The following is a 15,253-nucleotide window of genomic DNA, read 5'->3' as shown; positions in this document are numbered from 1 at the left end:
GGTGAACATCATCAGCTTCTTCAGAGACTGAAGCCTGGCAGAAAAAAAATTTTGTTATGCTCAACACAGCACACCTCCCCCCGCACCCAGCACAATTAGGACACATGTTTTAACAGAACAAAATCATTAGGACTTCTGAGGACAGGAAATGAAAAGCAATTGCTTAAATAATATAGTAACTTCAAATGGCACTGCAAATGGGTAATGCAGTAATACAATCTTGCGGTGAATGGAGGAATTTAATTCACACATTTTAGGAAGAAGTAGTGTTTAAATACCGCAAGTACTTAGTTTGATATGTACGTACAGAAAACAGCCTTTCTTGTTTGTTTTTATTTTTTTTACATAAAAAAGGATATTGTAATACTACCTATAGTATTCAAATGGTATTGGTAATTCACCAGAAACAAGGCCATAAGAAAGCAGAAGTCCTAATATTAGTACCAAATACACAAAAGAAACATTTGCTTTGGAAAATTATTGCATTTAAAATGAGTATTTTTTGAAAGAATCTCAGAAACAGATCCAAAACTTTGTACGCTTCCCTGTAACTATCATAATCCAACAAACACTTTATAAGTAATCATGGGTGGGTTTTTTTAAACTAAAACAAACAATACATTTAGTAAGTTATAAAAAAATAGAAGACAAAGGAATAAAGAAAACTGGCCAGGCAAATGAACAATAACCAACATTGCAAACTGTTACATTCAAAGCAAAAACCTTCCAAACAGAAGGATAATTTTAAAAGTATCATAGGTCCTGTAAAGGAAGCTTGTGCAATTTTTCAGACAGAAGGTTCTGAACACAGAACTGTAAAACCTGGCAATTCAAAAAAATATCTAACAGATTTGCAAGTGCTACGATTCTATGATCTGCATCACGTTCTACTGCTTTATACATTTTGTGAACGCAAAGGCAAGTATTTGTGGAAGTTAATTTAATTCAGATCTGACTTCACTGAAGTTGAAAATCGTTAACTATCAACTATCTCTGTATTACAATACAAGAATCTGGAATCAACTGTTTGTTCCTCTTTTTTTTTTTGGGGGGGGGGGGGGAACCACAGGAAAAAAAAAAGATAAAAAATTGTAGCTAGAAACTTCTAGTTCCCTTTCCTAATGACTATTACTACTGACAGTTACAGTTTCTTTTAACGAGTTAAGTTTTAAGACACAACCATTTAACTGTTGAGGGTCAGAATAGTTCAAAGTAGATTCTGAAATAAACAAAAAAAATTAATAAGCACATTTTCAATTCCTTAAAATTCTCAGACTCAGTGAATTACAAAGTCTACACAGCCACTAACTGCTGCTCTCCTACACCCCTTCATCTTTGAGTACAGATCCCATATGTGGAAAAACAACCTAACTGTTCACTGACATAGCTACAAAATTTTTCCATAGTTTTACTGTTTTTTCAGATCTAAAATGAAGTTATGGCTATTGCTAAAAGTGGAAGGCTTGTCCTCCCTTTGCTTGCAGCCATTTTGTCCTATGTAATTGCATAGTTCAAGAAACTGGGGAAGCAATCCTGTCTGAAAGCCAAGTCAACAAAACCACACTAGTTTTAGGGTGGGTCAGGAAAGTTAAATACAGCAAGAAAAGAAAAAAAACAGTTACTTTTTTACAGCAGATTTTGCAGTAGTTCATTAGAAACTTAAGTATTTGGCTAAATATGAAGGTATAGTTGGCTTTTCCTTAAAAACAAAAAATAATAAAGCTTATCTTTTTAGTTGAATCATTTGTTTGACCAATTTTATTCCATAAAATAAGCAGGTAGGTGTAAATCTGCACATGTGGCCCTAAGTATCAAGAGGGCCTTGCTTGCCCCCTTTTTTTTGTGTGCACACACATACACTCCCTTCTTTAATGCCACTCACGCTTGGGGATTAATAGCTCCAAGACTCCAATTTTTTGACACTTCTATGCAAACTAATGTTGGCAGACATGGTTGTAGTAGCTAATACAAACCTCCTTTACCCTAACATATTTATTACCTGACATACAACATATACCTTAATTGCATTAAAAGATCCAGGCAAGCTCAAAAGAGCACAATGCACTGGTTTCCAATACCTAACTAGTAATAAACTTGGATAAAAAGAGTTCTTTTCAATTTTTTAATTTTTTTTTCCCAAAAGCTTTCTCACAAGGCAATTTCTATTAACTTCCTTGTAAAAGAGTTCTTCCAAATCTTCCTTTCTATAACAAAGCCAGGAAGTTTCTTCTGGCTGATGACAGAAAGAAACTCTCTGGTATTTTCTGATTGACTTAGTTCCTGCTGACCACTAAATATTACCTAGAAAAGCTAAAACTGACACAATTTATTGAAGTTGAGGAAAGAGGGAAACACTGCTAAGTCTACACAGAGAACATGTATCAATTGAACTGGTCTTCAGCTCCAACTCCCACCGTGAGTACGTTACCAGTCTCTGCATACTAGCAGGAAGATTGGACCAACAGATCACTCCTTATGCTGGATGTGAATACATGGGCACAGCCTCACTCCCTACAGGGACTGTAGGACTCATTTAATATGAGCCAAACAAAAATAGAATTATAGTGATGAAACTGGACCTTGACCAATACAATTATTTTTATTAAAACTCTCTGCCGGCACTTGTATGCCAATCAGGCAAAAACATTCAGTAGTTGCAACTTGTGTTCTTAGCGAAATCCTCAGTGCAGATGTCCTTAGCCACCTGCACCTTCCACTTTATTTCTCTGAACAGCTGTTTTAAACCAACTGCATTACAGCTGCAAGAAGTTACTGCACTTCAATTTCACATCTTATTCAAGCATTCTTTAAGTACAGAAAAAAAAAAAAAATAATGGGGATGCAAGTTTATTCGAGTATTTCCAATATCTTTCCTGAATTTCTAAGTAGAGAGAGAAGTGATAGTATAAACCATTATTTCAGAGGGTTCCTTGCTCCTGCAGATGGTGAGGTAGTATGTAAGTTAAGATCATCTTGCCTGGTTTAGAATTGTTAGTTGATATAACGTCACCTTCAAAAGCACACCGTAACTGAGCTCTGAAACACATTCATTAGGCAGTCATTCTAAATCATGAATGCTTCCCCCCCTGTCAAATTTGTTCTAGTAAACAAACATTAGAGGGATCAAAACCACCTTCCACTAGACATCTTGAAGCCATTATCAGGGTTTTGATTCCTCATAACATTTCTTTTTGGTTTAAGTAACAACAATAATAATAATAATTTAGAAAAAAAAATCTCCTCTGAATCTGTATTACATCAGTGTTTACATTCCTTTGACTGACTGAAAACCTATTTAGGATTCTCGACTTTCTGACCTCTCACATAAAATAAGGTAAAAAGAATTTTCCTTTTTAGACCAAAATAACCATCTGTATCCCCAAAATTTTGAGGCATTCTCACAATAGCTACGCCACAGCTGTTTTAATAAAATCTTCATTATGGTTTGGCTTATACTTCGAGTAACAAAAATGACTAATGCATCAAATGCTTCGCAGTTACAATTATTTTACTAGGTATTATAAATACTTATTGATGCTGTGGAGAAGAGACAGTGTCATATACTGGACACTTGCTACTCACCGAGAAGCACTAGCTACACATTTTTCATCAACGGAATCATTTAATATTCAGCTTTGCCTGAAATTTGCTTTTTTCTTTTCATAGGACAAAGTTAGTTTCAATTATTAGCTTTGAAGAATAAAGTCTCAAAGTGCCTCAATTTTTAATAAACAAATCAAATATTTTCCAATTTAGAAAATGTTGACATTATTTTCTTACTTTCTTCTTTTTCTAATTTCTGTAATTGGAAAAGAAATAGTGTTTATACAGGACTGCAAACAGGCAAAGATTTTAAACAGCCACTACCTAAGGCATATTCTATTATACCAAAACATCAATTATAAGAGTAATATTATCTTGGTAGTTACTGTTTAAGTATTTAGAAATGTTGCAGTCTCATCATGCCATCTCAATAGGAAAAGTACTTTTGAACTACCAACTACCAAGTATAATTTTTCAGACACTAATTATAGTCTAGATTTATAATGCCACATGAGCCCCAGATTTTTTTGCTTGATTTTATTATTTATAAGGACTCAAGCTCATTTTTTTTAAAAAAGTCTACTATCTGAATACATTAATTTCAGCTATTATAAGGTCACTGCCAGGCACCACCATTCAGAATAGAAACTTCTCCAACAGAATTAAAAGATTAATCCAAGAACAGAAGTAGAATACAAAATATTTTAGACAAGTTACAACCCAAAAAAATAGTATTAAAATGGACTAATATAGAAGCAATGAAAGGAAGACAAACAAGTGGCCAATTTATATTCAAAGTTAATTCCACCTAAAAGGAATCTATCGCTTCATTCCACCTAAAAAGAATCAGAGATTTCAGCTATGAGGAAAGGCTGAGTGCGCTGCGGCTGTTCAGCCTGGAGAAGAAAAGGCTTAAGGGGAGAAATGTGATCAATCTAGGGAAATGTGATCAATCCATACAAATACCTCAAGGGAGGCAGAGCCAGGCGCCTTTCAGTGGTGCCCAGTAACAGGACAAGAGCCCAGGGGCACAAAGTGAAAAACAGGAGGGACCCTCTGAACATCAGAAAACACTTTTTTGGGGGGTGGTTTTGGGGTTTTTTTGTGTGTGTGTTTTTTTTGTTGTTTCTTTGATTTTTGTTTGTTGTGTTTTTGGTTTTTTTTGATTCCTGTGAGGGCGCTGGCACTGGCTGCCCACAGAGGTTGTGGAGTCTCTACCCTTGGAGATACACAAAAGCCGTCTGGAAGTGGTCCTGGCCAACCTGTTCTAAGTGGCCCTGCCTGAGCAGTGGATTTGGATCAGATGACCTCCAGAGGTCCCTACCAACCTCAATTGTTCTGGGAATTATTAATTATTTTCATGAAAAGCTAAGAAAAAAAAACATACACAAAAATGACAGATCAAATAATTAGGAAGCAGTGTTGACAATTGTCTTTTTATGACTACATCAATTAATGACTTAATCAGCAAACAGCAATGCAATTCAAACAAAAATAATAGTTAAGCTTTAAAGAGGAAAAAAACCAACCTCAATTTAATACAAGTGAATTATTATCAAATACATTCTTAAGCCCTAGAGGCTATTTTACATGAACAATTTCACTGGAAATCAAACACCTGGAGAATGGAAAGAACACTGCCAGCAACATTTTCAGTTCAATTAGAAAAGGTAACTGGGATGCAGTAAGAATTTCCATGTTATGATGCTTCACAGTGTTTCAAGGTCTACACATATGGATCCATACATGGGATTCAGAAAAAGACCTTTTAAAATATTTTCGAAGACACCCAGTGACTTGAAACCAAAACAAGGAAAGACCTGCCAGACCCTCTAACATCACTGAAGAGCTGTTCACATTACAAAAATGGGAAGCAGAAGAGTAACACTTTCTGAATCTGATACACATCTGGAGTGACCATTTTCCTGTTTTTCAGCAATTTTGATGGGTAAATGCGTACAACTTTAACCAACCTAGACATATTTTATCTAGGATGAGTTTGACTTTTCACAAAATACCAGCATGTTTATGCTTGTCTACAATCCAATTTAACTACATCAAAAGTGAAACCAAAAGTTGAAATGGGTCTCTGAACTTCATCAACAGCTTGTTCTTTGTTCTGTTATTACCAAACAAGATGGGCAATAAGGATCTGAAGTAAAAATACCCATTTTCTTAGTTACAAGTATTGAAGATTATATTTGCTTTACATTTTTCCATGAATTTAAACCAAAATTTATTTCTTATTTTACTAACTCACAGCACATTGAGTCCGTTCCAAACACAATACTAGTCAATGAACAATGGTATTAGGATAGTTTTGGTGACAGCATTTTTGTGAAACATTTAAGCAAAATGAAAGAAAAACCCACACAAATATTTTTTTCTACCTCACAAATTAAAACGGATTAAATAATGTCTGATTTTCAATATAGGTCATATTACTTAAGAATAAATAAGACAAAGAATTTACTCAGTCTTGAAGAAGAGAAAGTTTTTACTCTGTGCTGTTTCCTGGTTAATTTTTTACTCTACAAAATAGAGATTTTCTGATTTCTTCTTAGAAGTAAAAAGTGTATCACATACCTGTTGTGTGTTTCTTTGTGACTGTAAACTGGACTGCAGCCTTCTCAACAGAGGAACACCATTCCTAGACAGTCTTTTAAGCAACCAGTAACTGTGAACTCGTTCAACAAACTGCTTCTTCCGCTGAATGGCCACCTGATTCATAATCTTATTTAATCTAAAATATGGAAAAACTGAGATTGTATTTTTCACAGTAAAGTATAAAAAGTACTTGTCTATGGAAGTTAAACATCAGATATGCATGAATGTATAACATAACAGCAGTGATCACCAGATTACTAATTTCTTTCAATGACATCCTTTTTAGTACAATTATTTCTGAGAAGTACATTACAATCAAATACATCTGCTTGACACTGTGGTTTCTACCAAATATGTTCAGGTACTTTATAAAGCTAAAGGGTATCAATTTTTTTCATGATCATTATCCCAAGAGCAATCCCAGATTAGGGCTGTGAATAAAGCTTTATTCAGCATAATTTTCCTATTGAAAATACAATCAGAAATAAAGCTCTAAATGCCTACGAAAGTTTGCAGATAACTTGTTACCACCTTCACACACAATTAGTAATTTATTTTGAACATAATATATGTTCAAACTTTTCACATAAAAACATGAAACAAAAAGCTTGTATGACTCACCTACTAAAATTAAATTTTGGTAAATAAAGCAAACAAAAAATGTAAAACAGAACACTTACGATTTTACCCCACACATACAATAAAAATGTCCACACAGAAAAGATGCAAGAGAGGATGATACAGTTAAGCAAAGCATCTTGATTAAATAAGTAGTATGTTCTTCAACCTTGTTTAAGAGATGCAAATACTGTTTACATACCCTCTGTTTAAAAAGTGCTGTATAAATATTACACACAACAATCTTGACTCTATTTTTTGAATAATGACACGTTAATATTTCCAAGTCACACACATGAAAACTAACCTCTCAAAACTTGCCCCCAAAAAAAAGTTTATCTGAAACAGATCTTCAACTCTCTGTGAGAAATCAAGGCAAAATATTTCAAAAAAAAGTTAATGGTTGTAGAATTAAAAAGTTTTGGTTTTGTATGATATTGCAGGGATTTGTCACAGGTGACAGTCCTTGCAAAATTAACACAAGATGCCCCAAGGCACCAACCACCTGTATTTGTTTGAGGGCATGGATAAGTTGGAGAGAAAGGATCTCCCCGAGCTGAATGTATAAATTACAGAAAAGATAGTATCAATGAACAGAAATCTGTCAATTCTTCACTCAGTATATTACTGCCCATAGCAAAACTCTACAATGTTAGTAGGTCTATCAGAGAAATAAAATTTAATAACATAATAGGAAAAATTAAATTCAAGAAGTGTCTGATTTGTAGAGCACTACCACAAAGCATTTAAATGGGGGGAAAAAAAAACCCAAACACCCAAGAAACACCCAAACCCCAAAACACGAACATACACACATAGTAGTCTTTTCCTGCTTTTTCCCTTTTATTATTAGAAATAAAGCAGTTTCTTAGGTGAGTGACAGAAGAAATGTAGTTAAATACCTAATTAAAATTTAAAGGTGTAAGTAAACCTTGGGCAAAACGTTAATTTTAAGAACAGCTGGGAGATGTCAATGATGATTTTCACTGACATAAGTGAGTCTACCCTGAGTTCACCAAAGGTCATCTATCCCTGGTTGTTTTTTCTGGGACTGCATAGAAGGTAACGTGCAATATAGGTCTACTCAGTGCTACACTAACTGTAGCTACAGAGCTTTGAGTCGTAAAGACAGAGCAAACACAGGTTTTCTTTAAAATACAGTCCCACTGTGTCCTTCAGTTCTTCAGTGACATATTTTTTTCGATTAATAACTAAGCCAGTTAGGCATTCTTGAAAAAAAATTAGCTTAACTTAAAGGTGAGAAAGCCTGAAGATGGGCTTAGGACTGTCTTTTAAGTCTTTCACTGAAGGGCAGAGGCAAGCTCCACAAAGACTTACTCTATGCAGAACACACCTTAATGTGACCATATTAAACTTCAAACACAACAGAGTTACAATTAATTATAGAATGCAATCAAAATGAAATAATTACTTTCACATCTCTTGGAAACAGCAATACCTACTGAACCAAGTCAAAAAACCTTAGCAAAATATATACCTACTTGGAAAGATCAGAAAATCATAACTTAACATGAAGAAAGGTGCCTTGGCTTCACGCCCATCAGATGTGGCAAGACTAGGCAAACATCTTTAATTACAGCTTTAAGTACATTTGCCCATTCACATAACAAACCATTCTATTCATAGATAATTACAATGGTAAAGTGCTAGAATAAGCTTAGTAAAGATCTTCACAGAAGATATTCTCCTCCAACTTTCAAAATACAAATAAACAGAAGATAATTTGGAGTGAAGAAACTACTTAACAGGGGGTAAGAATCTACTCCTTTCTGCCTTCCCTCCCAATAAAACCAAACAAATACTGGCTGTTCATACTTCAGTTAGACACCGGATTTCAGTAGTGGCAATACACCACCAATCACCCCTTAGTTTCTCAAAATACAAAGGTCAGAAGCTCTTCACAAGGCACTTATCTACAGAGCCTCTACACTATGATCTTACTGATATAACATGTATATCCACTGCTAGACCCTAAGAACCCACTAACTATAGCAATTTCTTGATCACCTTTTTGCTTTGTCAGATACTCCCAGCAGACTTTTACTGTCCAAAACACTTTGACAGACAATACAACTGTTTTGAGAAAATAAGACACAATTTGTCCACTGCTGTAGAACGCTAGGAGTAGCACAGACTGGGTATTGATACAGAAGCTCCTACCCGTGGCAGCACTACCATTCTAGGAAACAGGTTCTCACCACAAAGATACGTCCAGCCACAGCAAAGCTGACCACAAAAGCATGAAATAAGGCATACAGGTACGCACCAGTCTTGGACAAGCTACCTGAGCTTGAACTAAATTTCTAAATGTTGAAATTAAACCGTCAAACTAGAATTTTTAAATTATTAGTGGTCTTAAAGGAGTTTGCTGCATATTGTACATTTTTTTAAAAAAATTACATCTCTGTTGGGAAAAAAACATTAATGAAGAGTAGAAAAAAACCACAGATCCTTCTGAAACCATAATTCAGGCTGAAGCATAAATTATGGCATCAAAAATATGTTGCATTTACAAAAGCAACACAAGGATGAGAAGAAGAAATTGGTTTGTTTTGAAAGAGTAAGCAAACTCAAATTTAAATTAAAATGAAAATTAACAGCTTTGGTGAGAAATTGTAATTTATATGCTGCATGACATTAACCCTCTATTCACACAGAGACATTTGATGGATAATCCACCCTGTAAAGAGTGATACTCCTAATGCACTGGTCAAAGCATTCAGAGAAAGCTAAGTGTTACTCAGTCCTGTATTTCCTCATTTTTTATAAATGCATAAAGTATTTTTTGTCAACATAAGAGATATGATCCTCTCATATTTGTAACCTCACAGCTTCCTTCTTCCTACTCATGACTGCCTTCCTCTCCCAGTTTGTTATGTGTCACTGTGGCAACTACAGCAACTGGTTACACGAAAAAGTGAAAACAGTATTTTTGGTGACTATGTGGCAGCTTAACCTTAGAAAGTAAATGACATTCAGCAACTTTTCTATTAATCATCACTAACCGCTCCGCAAATCATACAGGGTTTTTAGTGTCATATATCATTTCTATATTATATTCAGACTTCTATAGCAAATCTCCATTCTCAAGTTTTCAAAACAAACTGGAGAGAAAATTTCCTTAAGCAAGTACGTGCTTTTGCCAGTATTTGCAGAAGGAACTTAATATGAAAATCTGTAAGATCAAGTAAGATCAAATACCCACTAAAACAAATCAATTTTCAAACTTGAACTAAACCTAGTATTTTAATTACTATACTACCCCTGAGCCTCCAGTTTCATCAGTTTTATTTTGCATCCTCCTTTATCTAACATAGCTATATTAAAGGTACACACAAAAACCTAAGAGACTATGTTTTATTTAGTATCACTAAAATACCAGCTTCTCTTGAACTATGGTAATACCCATACACGATCACATTAAGTTCCACTTTACTGAGTAAATAAAATACGCTTATTTTCCCACACAAAGATTGCAGATATGTTTCTAAAACCTGTCAGAACTAAAAAAAAAAAAATCTAAATTGAACAAATGCTAAAAAGTAAACAGACTTTCAAGAACATCTGAATTTTCAAGCCTTGCTCAGTAGAGTTCCACAGAACATACTGAGACTCATAGGAAGCAGAAAAGAAATAAAAAATTACCTACAAACGACTATGCTAATTCCAGTTACACTAACTGGAAAAGAACTAACAGAACAAACAGAATAAAAAGCTATGGAAGTGTCTATTTTGGGAACTGGAATTAATTCTGGGGTCTTGCCAGCTATTCCTCCTAGTTCCGTATCAAAAAAATTCCAGCTTTCAATGATAAGAAAGCCTGCTTGGACAGATGAAACCCTACCCTTCCCAGAGAACCTTTGGCAGCAGATGCTTATCATTGTTTGTACAATGCCTTTCCATATACCAAAAACAAAAAAAAAAAAAACAAAAACACCCACAGTGGAGACAGCTTTGTTGCTGTGTCTGCATTTGTAATACCCTCAATAAAAAAAAAAATAAAAAAATATCAACTTATTATACTGCTTCCTCACTAGAAAAAACCCAAAAGCAAGAAAACCTTTTGATCAGCTTTCAAGACAACACAGGTAGATGAGTAAGTAAAAATGGGAGTCCATTTGCATGTCTTTATTTCCTTTGGAAAAAGGACAAGGTTTCTTTTGTAACTAGCAGAAGTCCGCTGGGTATCCAACAGGGTGCATATCAAATCCCGGAAAGGGCGACAATGATTTCATTTAAACTTCTATAGAACACAAGTCTGCAGAGTCCCCATGTGACAAATACATGCTTTTCTAATTATAACTACTTTCCAGATTTTGTATTGAAGATTTCAAGAAACAGAAACCTCCGGTTCCCAGATCACTTCCCTCATAAGTCTAACAGTTTTGAATCACCTTCACATTTTTTCCTTTTTGTCTGTGTATTTTAAAATTCTAGCTACTGATTTTGCCTTTCTCTGCTACGCTAATAGTCCAACAGGATATATTTTATCTACTGACACATCTTCCTAAGCCTGAAAGTCTCTTCAGGTTCCTATTCTTTATTCTGCACTTACTGGTATTTAAGTAGTATTTGATTTTGACTGAACATGTAGGGAGCACTTTTTCTTGCTTCAGACGACTATGAAACCAGCCATCTATTTTTCTACTTGAGCAAGCAGCTTGTAAAATTTTTCTTGGACAGGAAAGTAGAACATTGTATTTAAGAGTTAAGAAAATTCTGTGTTATTTCAGTCAATTCTCCATTAGCTATAACAAGTTACTTAATTGTTAGAATAGAAACAAAGTTTGTGATCTTCCAAACCTCTAGATAAGGATAAAAAAGAAAAAAGAAAAAAAAAAAACCAACAAAAAAAAACCAACCAACCCCACCCTGTCACATTGGAAAACCTCTTTAGCCTTCTCACAAAAATCACATGTATAGATTTACTTCTGCCACTTCCTACACGTAATACTGAGTCATGACTTTTCCTTACAATTACTCAAAATATTATTCTGTACTTTTTTTATAGTATTTTTAACCATACTACACATGATTTTGAAATCTAATCTCAAAAGGATTCATCAAAAGCCTTCAAAAGGCTTCAAAAGCAGAAGATACAAGTATAAATCAAAAATCCATGATAAAAAGAAATATCGGTATTTATCTGCTAATCTTTGTGCACTCTAACTTGTCCATTGAATGGAAAACTACCAGGAGATATTTCTTCAGACAACACATTCTGCAAATCATGTTTTTGTATAGCACTTACAAAAGGCAATGCCCTCTAATTGCCACCAAAAAAAAACCTCTTCATGAAAGTTCACATAACTGGGGAAATTCAGAAGTATCAAAAAATAAAAACACATTAATTTTGTTCTTCATAACTGCATTATCACATATATAATTAATTGTGGACTGAAATCCTTAGAGGACACACAGAATACTAACGATGCACCTTTTACAGACATATCTAACATGAATTTCTGTTTCAAGCTTCTTAGCCCTGTACATGCAAAAAAAACAAAGAGAAAAGAAAAAAAATATTCTATGTTCCGCATATTCCTATATACACTTTGTGAAAAGGGCATATGTGAATACGAGACAGCAATTCTATCCTCTGGATTTTTAGCTGGGGGAATGACCCCTTGGACATCAATCAACATGTGGCTTTTAAGACCAGATACAGAAGTCTTTTCCCAATTATTTTTCCTCAAAAAAATCAAGATCCACTTTTACAACTATTAAATAAAGTCACACTTCCTCACACACATTAATTCCCATTTAACAAGCCAACCAGAGTCAAGATGAACTAGCTTGAAAATAAAGTTCTAAAGCTACCTTTTTTTTTTTTTTTTCTTTTTCCTAAATACCACTGCAGCAAAGTTAGTGAACACCATAATAGCTTTCTTCTTGATTCAGGTGAAAATTGTTTTCTTATTTAAACACAGAGGTCAGGATGACATCAGCAGTAGTTTCCACATGTATCAGAAAGGTTTCTAAGAGAAACAATCTTACAAGAAACATCAGTGGATGATGACGGCTAGTATCTCCTCCCACTTTACCTAGGTGATTCCATCATTTAATTATTAGGTACAGCCACAAGGCATACCAGCATCATAGTCTCCTGCAATTAAAGTATTTCCGCATGACTTTGTGAAAGTATACATACATGTATATTCAAGGACAAACAGCTAACAGACATTAGCCTGGATTTATTCAGCTTTAAATTTTTTTCACAACGCAGCCAGCCTCTAGTAGTACTTTTCAATGGCTTTTTTAATGCTGAATTTTAAGTGGCATTTCTTGTTCTTTTCCCCCACTTAAAAGCTTTCTGAAAGCAATAAAAAAAATCCCAGTACCCCAAAAAATATTTTAAAAAATCCCCAGAAGAAACCCACAACCCACATATATGATTAAGAAGCATCATCTACGAATGCAGGCTAACAGTGTCTCAAAGGCCTTGTAAATGTTCCTTTCTGTTTATGCTGTTTCATCACTTTGTGTTCATTTATTTTTTTGATCCATACTTCATTTTAGAGACAATCAAGATTCCTGTGTTGAAATAACAAGGCTACATTTAATTATCTGGTAAGAAAGTTCAGGATAGTTCATCTGGATAAATTCTAAAACAAAAGGAAGTATTGGTTTGGCCTCGAGACATACAGTAACAGATCCAGTTTTATTACCCGTTGTAACATGCTTTCTAATAAAAGCAGAGGTCAACATAGAAAAATCAGTTAATGCACAGTACATAAATGTTGATTTCTAAAGACAGCTGAAAATATTTTTTAAGAGTCTCAGCAATTTTTGCTCAGTTATCTGCCCACTACTTACCTACTTTTATAAGGATATTTTAATTCTCTTCCAGTAATATGACACAACACAACTGATGCATATGACATGGAAAACAAGTGTAACACCTCATTCCACCTTGTTATGAAAGTGGAGCTTTTTTGCTTATCTTTTGCTCTCTGTACAAGTATTGCATTTCAAATGCTTTCTTAATTTCAGACACTACAAATATACCATGTAGAAACTAAAAATGAAAGCAAATATTTACTTTAAAATCTCTGTTTTCACTTAGAGTAATACTTGCATGAATGGTATTTTAATACAGCAGATTACACTGTACCTCAGTGTAACTTTAAAATTATTGAAGATTAAGTATTTTACATCACATTCAGTTTCCCCAAAGTATACAGCCACAATATCCTAGTTTCACAACATTTTCAGAGACCATGAATATTGATACTGGCTTTGCTTTTCATCAAGTAAACAAATTCTAAATGCCTCTTTCAACATATAAGATTAAAAGACTACACCAAAACTATGTTATACTAAAGGATCAAGCACTCAAAAATAAGAGAAACCAGGTAATTTTCACAGCTAACACTCCAACTCTTCTCTGCGTACCCATCCTACTCACTGAATAAGGCAGCAGGGGGAATATAAAAAAATCCCCAAGACATGGAGCACAAGAGGCTGTACAAGATAATTAACATAGGCAAGAAACTAGATTTAGATTGTCAAGTCAGCCCTACAAGTTAGGATTTCTTAACTGGGAAATTCTGTACCTGTAAAAATTAAGAAAAAAAAAATATCTCCCAGGCAAAATTCAAAGAGTATGAACACCGCAAGAACAAATTTGCCACTGTCTTCAGACAAACTAGTTGGTGGCAGCTGGAAGCCACTTTTCTGAGAACCATTTGCAACAGGTGCCAGTTCTGCCTGTCCCTCCCATACAGAGGTACAGTTTCAAAGTGTCTTCTCCACTCACCCCTGCACATAACACAGCTGCTCTGACACTTCTCAGAAACATGTGACTTTAGACTAAGCTCATTTCTGCCTTTTCAAAACAAAGAACAAAAAAGCCCTGTCCAATGCAAGCAGTACCATCCATGTAAGCAATAATTTTCAGCAGTTCTGTATTTCAAGAAAAAATGAACGGTATTTCCCAGTAAAGAGGTAACACACTTCTGTAGCCAAAAGGCTTGATGCAAATCGCATGTCATAGGAGGTTCCCTGGTGGTCCCATTATTATTACAAGTGCTAAAGCAAGTTACTAAGAAGTCAACACTGAGAGCACTGGAAACCATAGTCACCTTAAGGCTCTGACATGATCTACTGCAACTTTGGAAGTGGATACTTAGGTACAGACTTCCTAAAATACCTAGGCAACTGGACAGATAGATGCCCAGCATTAAAAAAACACAAAACCAGAAAAACCAAAACCAAAGGACAGGGGAAGCAAGCATTCATCTCTTATTAATGGTTAGCAGCTTCTGATCCTACACTCTTAAATGAGCAGTTCACAGATGACAGCCTGAGAGGCCATATAATTAATTACAAAAGACCTACAGAATGACATTTTCCACGTAATTTAACAGCAAAAAGGTTAGAGTATGACATCTGTGTAAGACATTGTGGCAACTGAAAAGTGTACAGCTCTCAAAATCATTTAAGGCAGTAGCATAGAAACCTG

General features: G+C 34.7%; 1 protein-coding gene across 9 annotated transcripts in view; it reads right to left on the bottom strand.

The window, feature by feature from the left end:
• BRD1 (bromodomain containing 1) overlaps positions 1-15,253 on the bottom strand; it is a 70,771-nt gene that overhangs the window by 39,375 nt on the left and 16,143 nt on the right. For all 9 annotated transcript variants that reach the window (XM_040596808.1, XM_040596815.1, XM_040596814.1 and 6 more), the window contains one exon: positions 6,130-6,286. In XM_040596808.1, coding sequence (XP_040452742.1) covers positions 6,130-6,286 — 157 coding nt within the window. The remainder of the gene's footprint in view (positions 1-6,129; positions 6,287-15,253) is intronic.

Source organism: Falco naumanni, chromosome 5 (assembly GCF_017639655.2).
Source record: "Falco naumanni isolate bFalNau1 chromosome 5, bFalNau1.pat, whole genome shotgun sequence".
Lineage (NCBI taxonomy): Eukaryota > Metazoa > Chordata > Aves > Falconiformes > Falconidae > Falco > Falco naumanni.
This window is presented reverse-complemented; position numbering and strand designations above follow the sequence as displayed.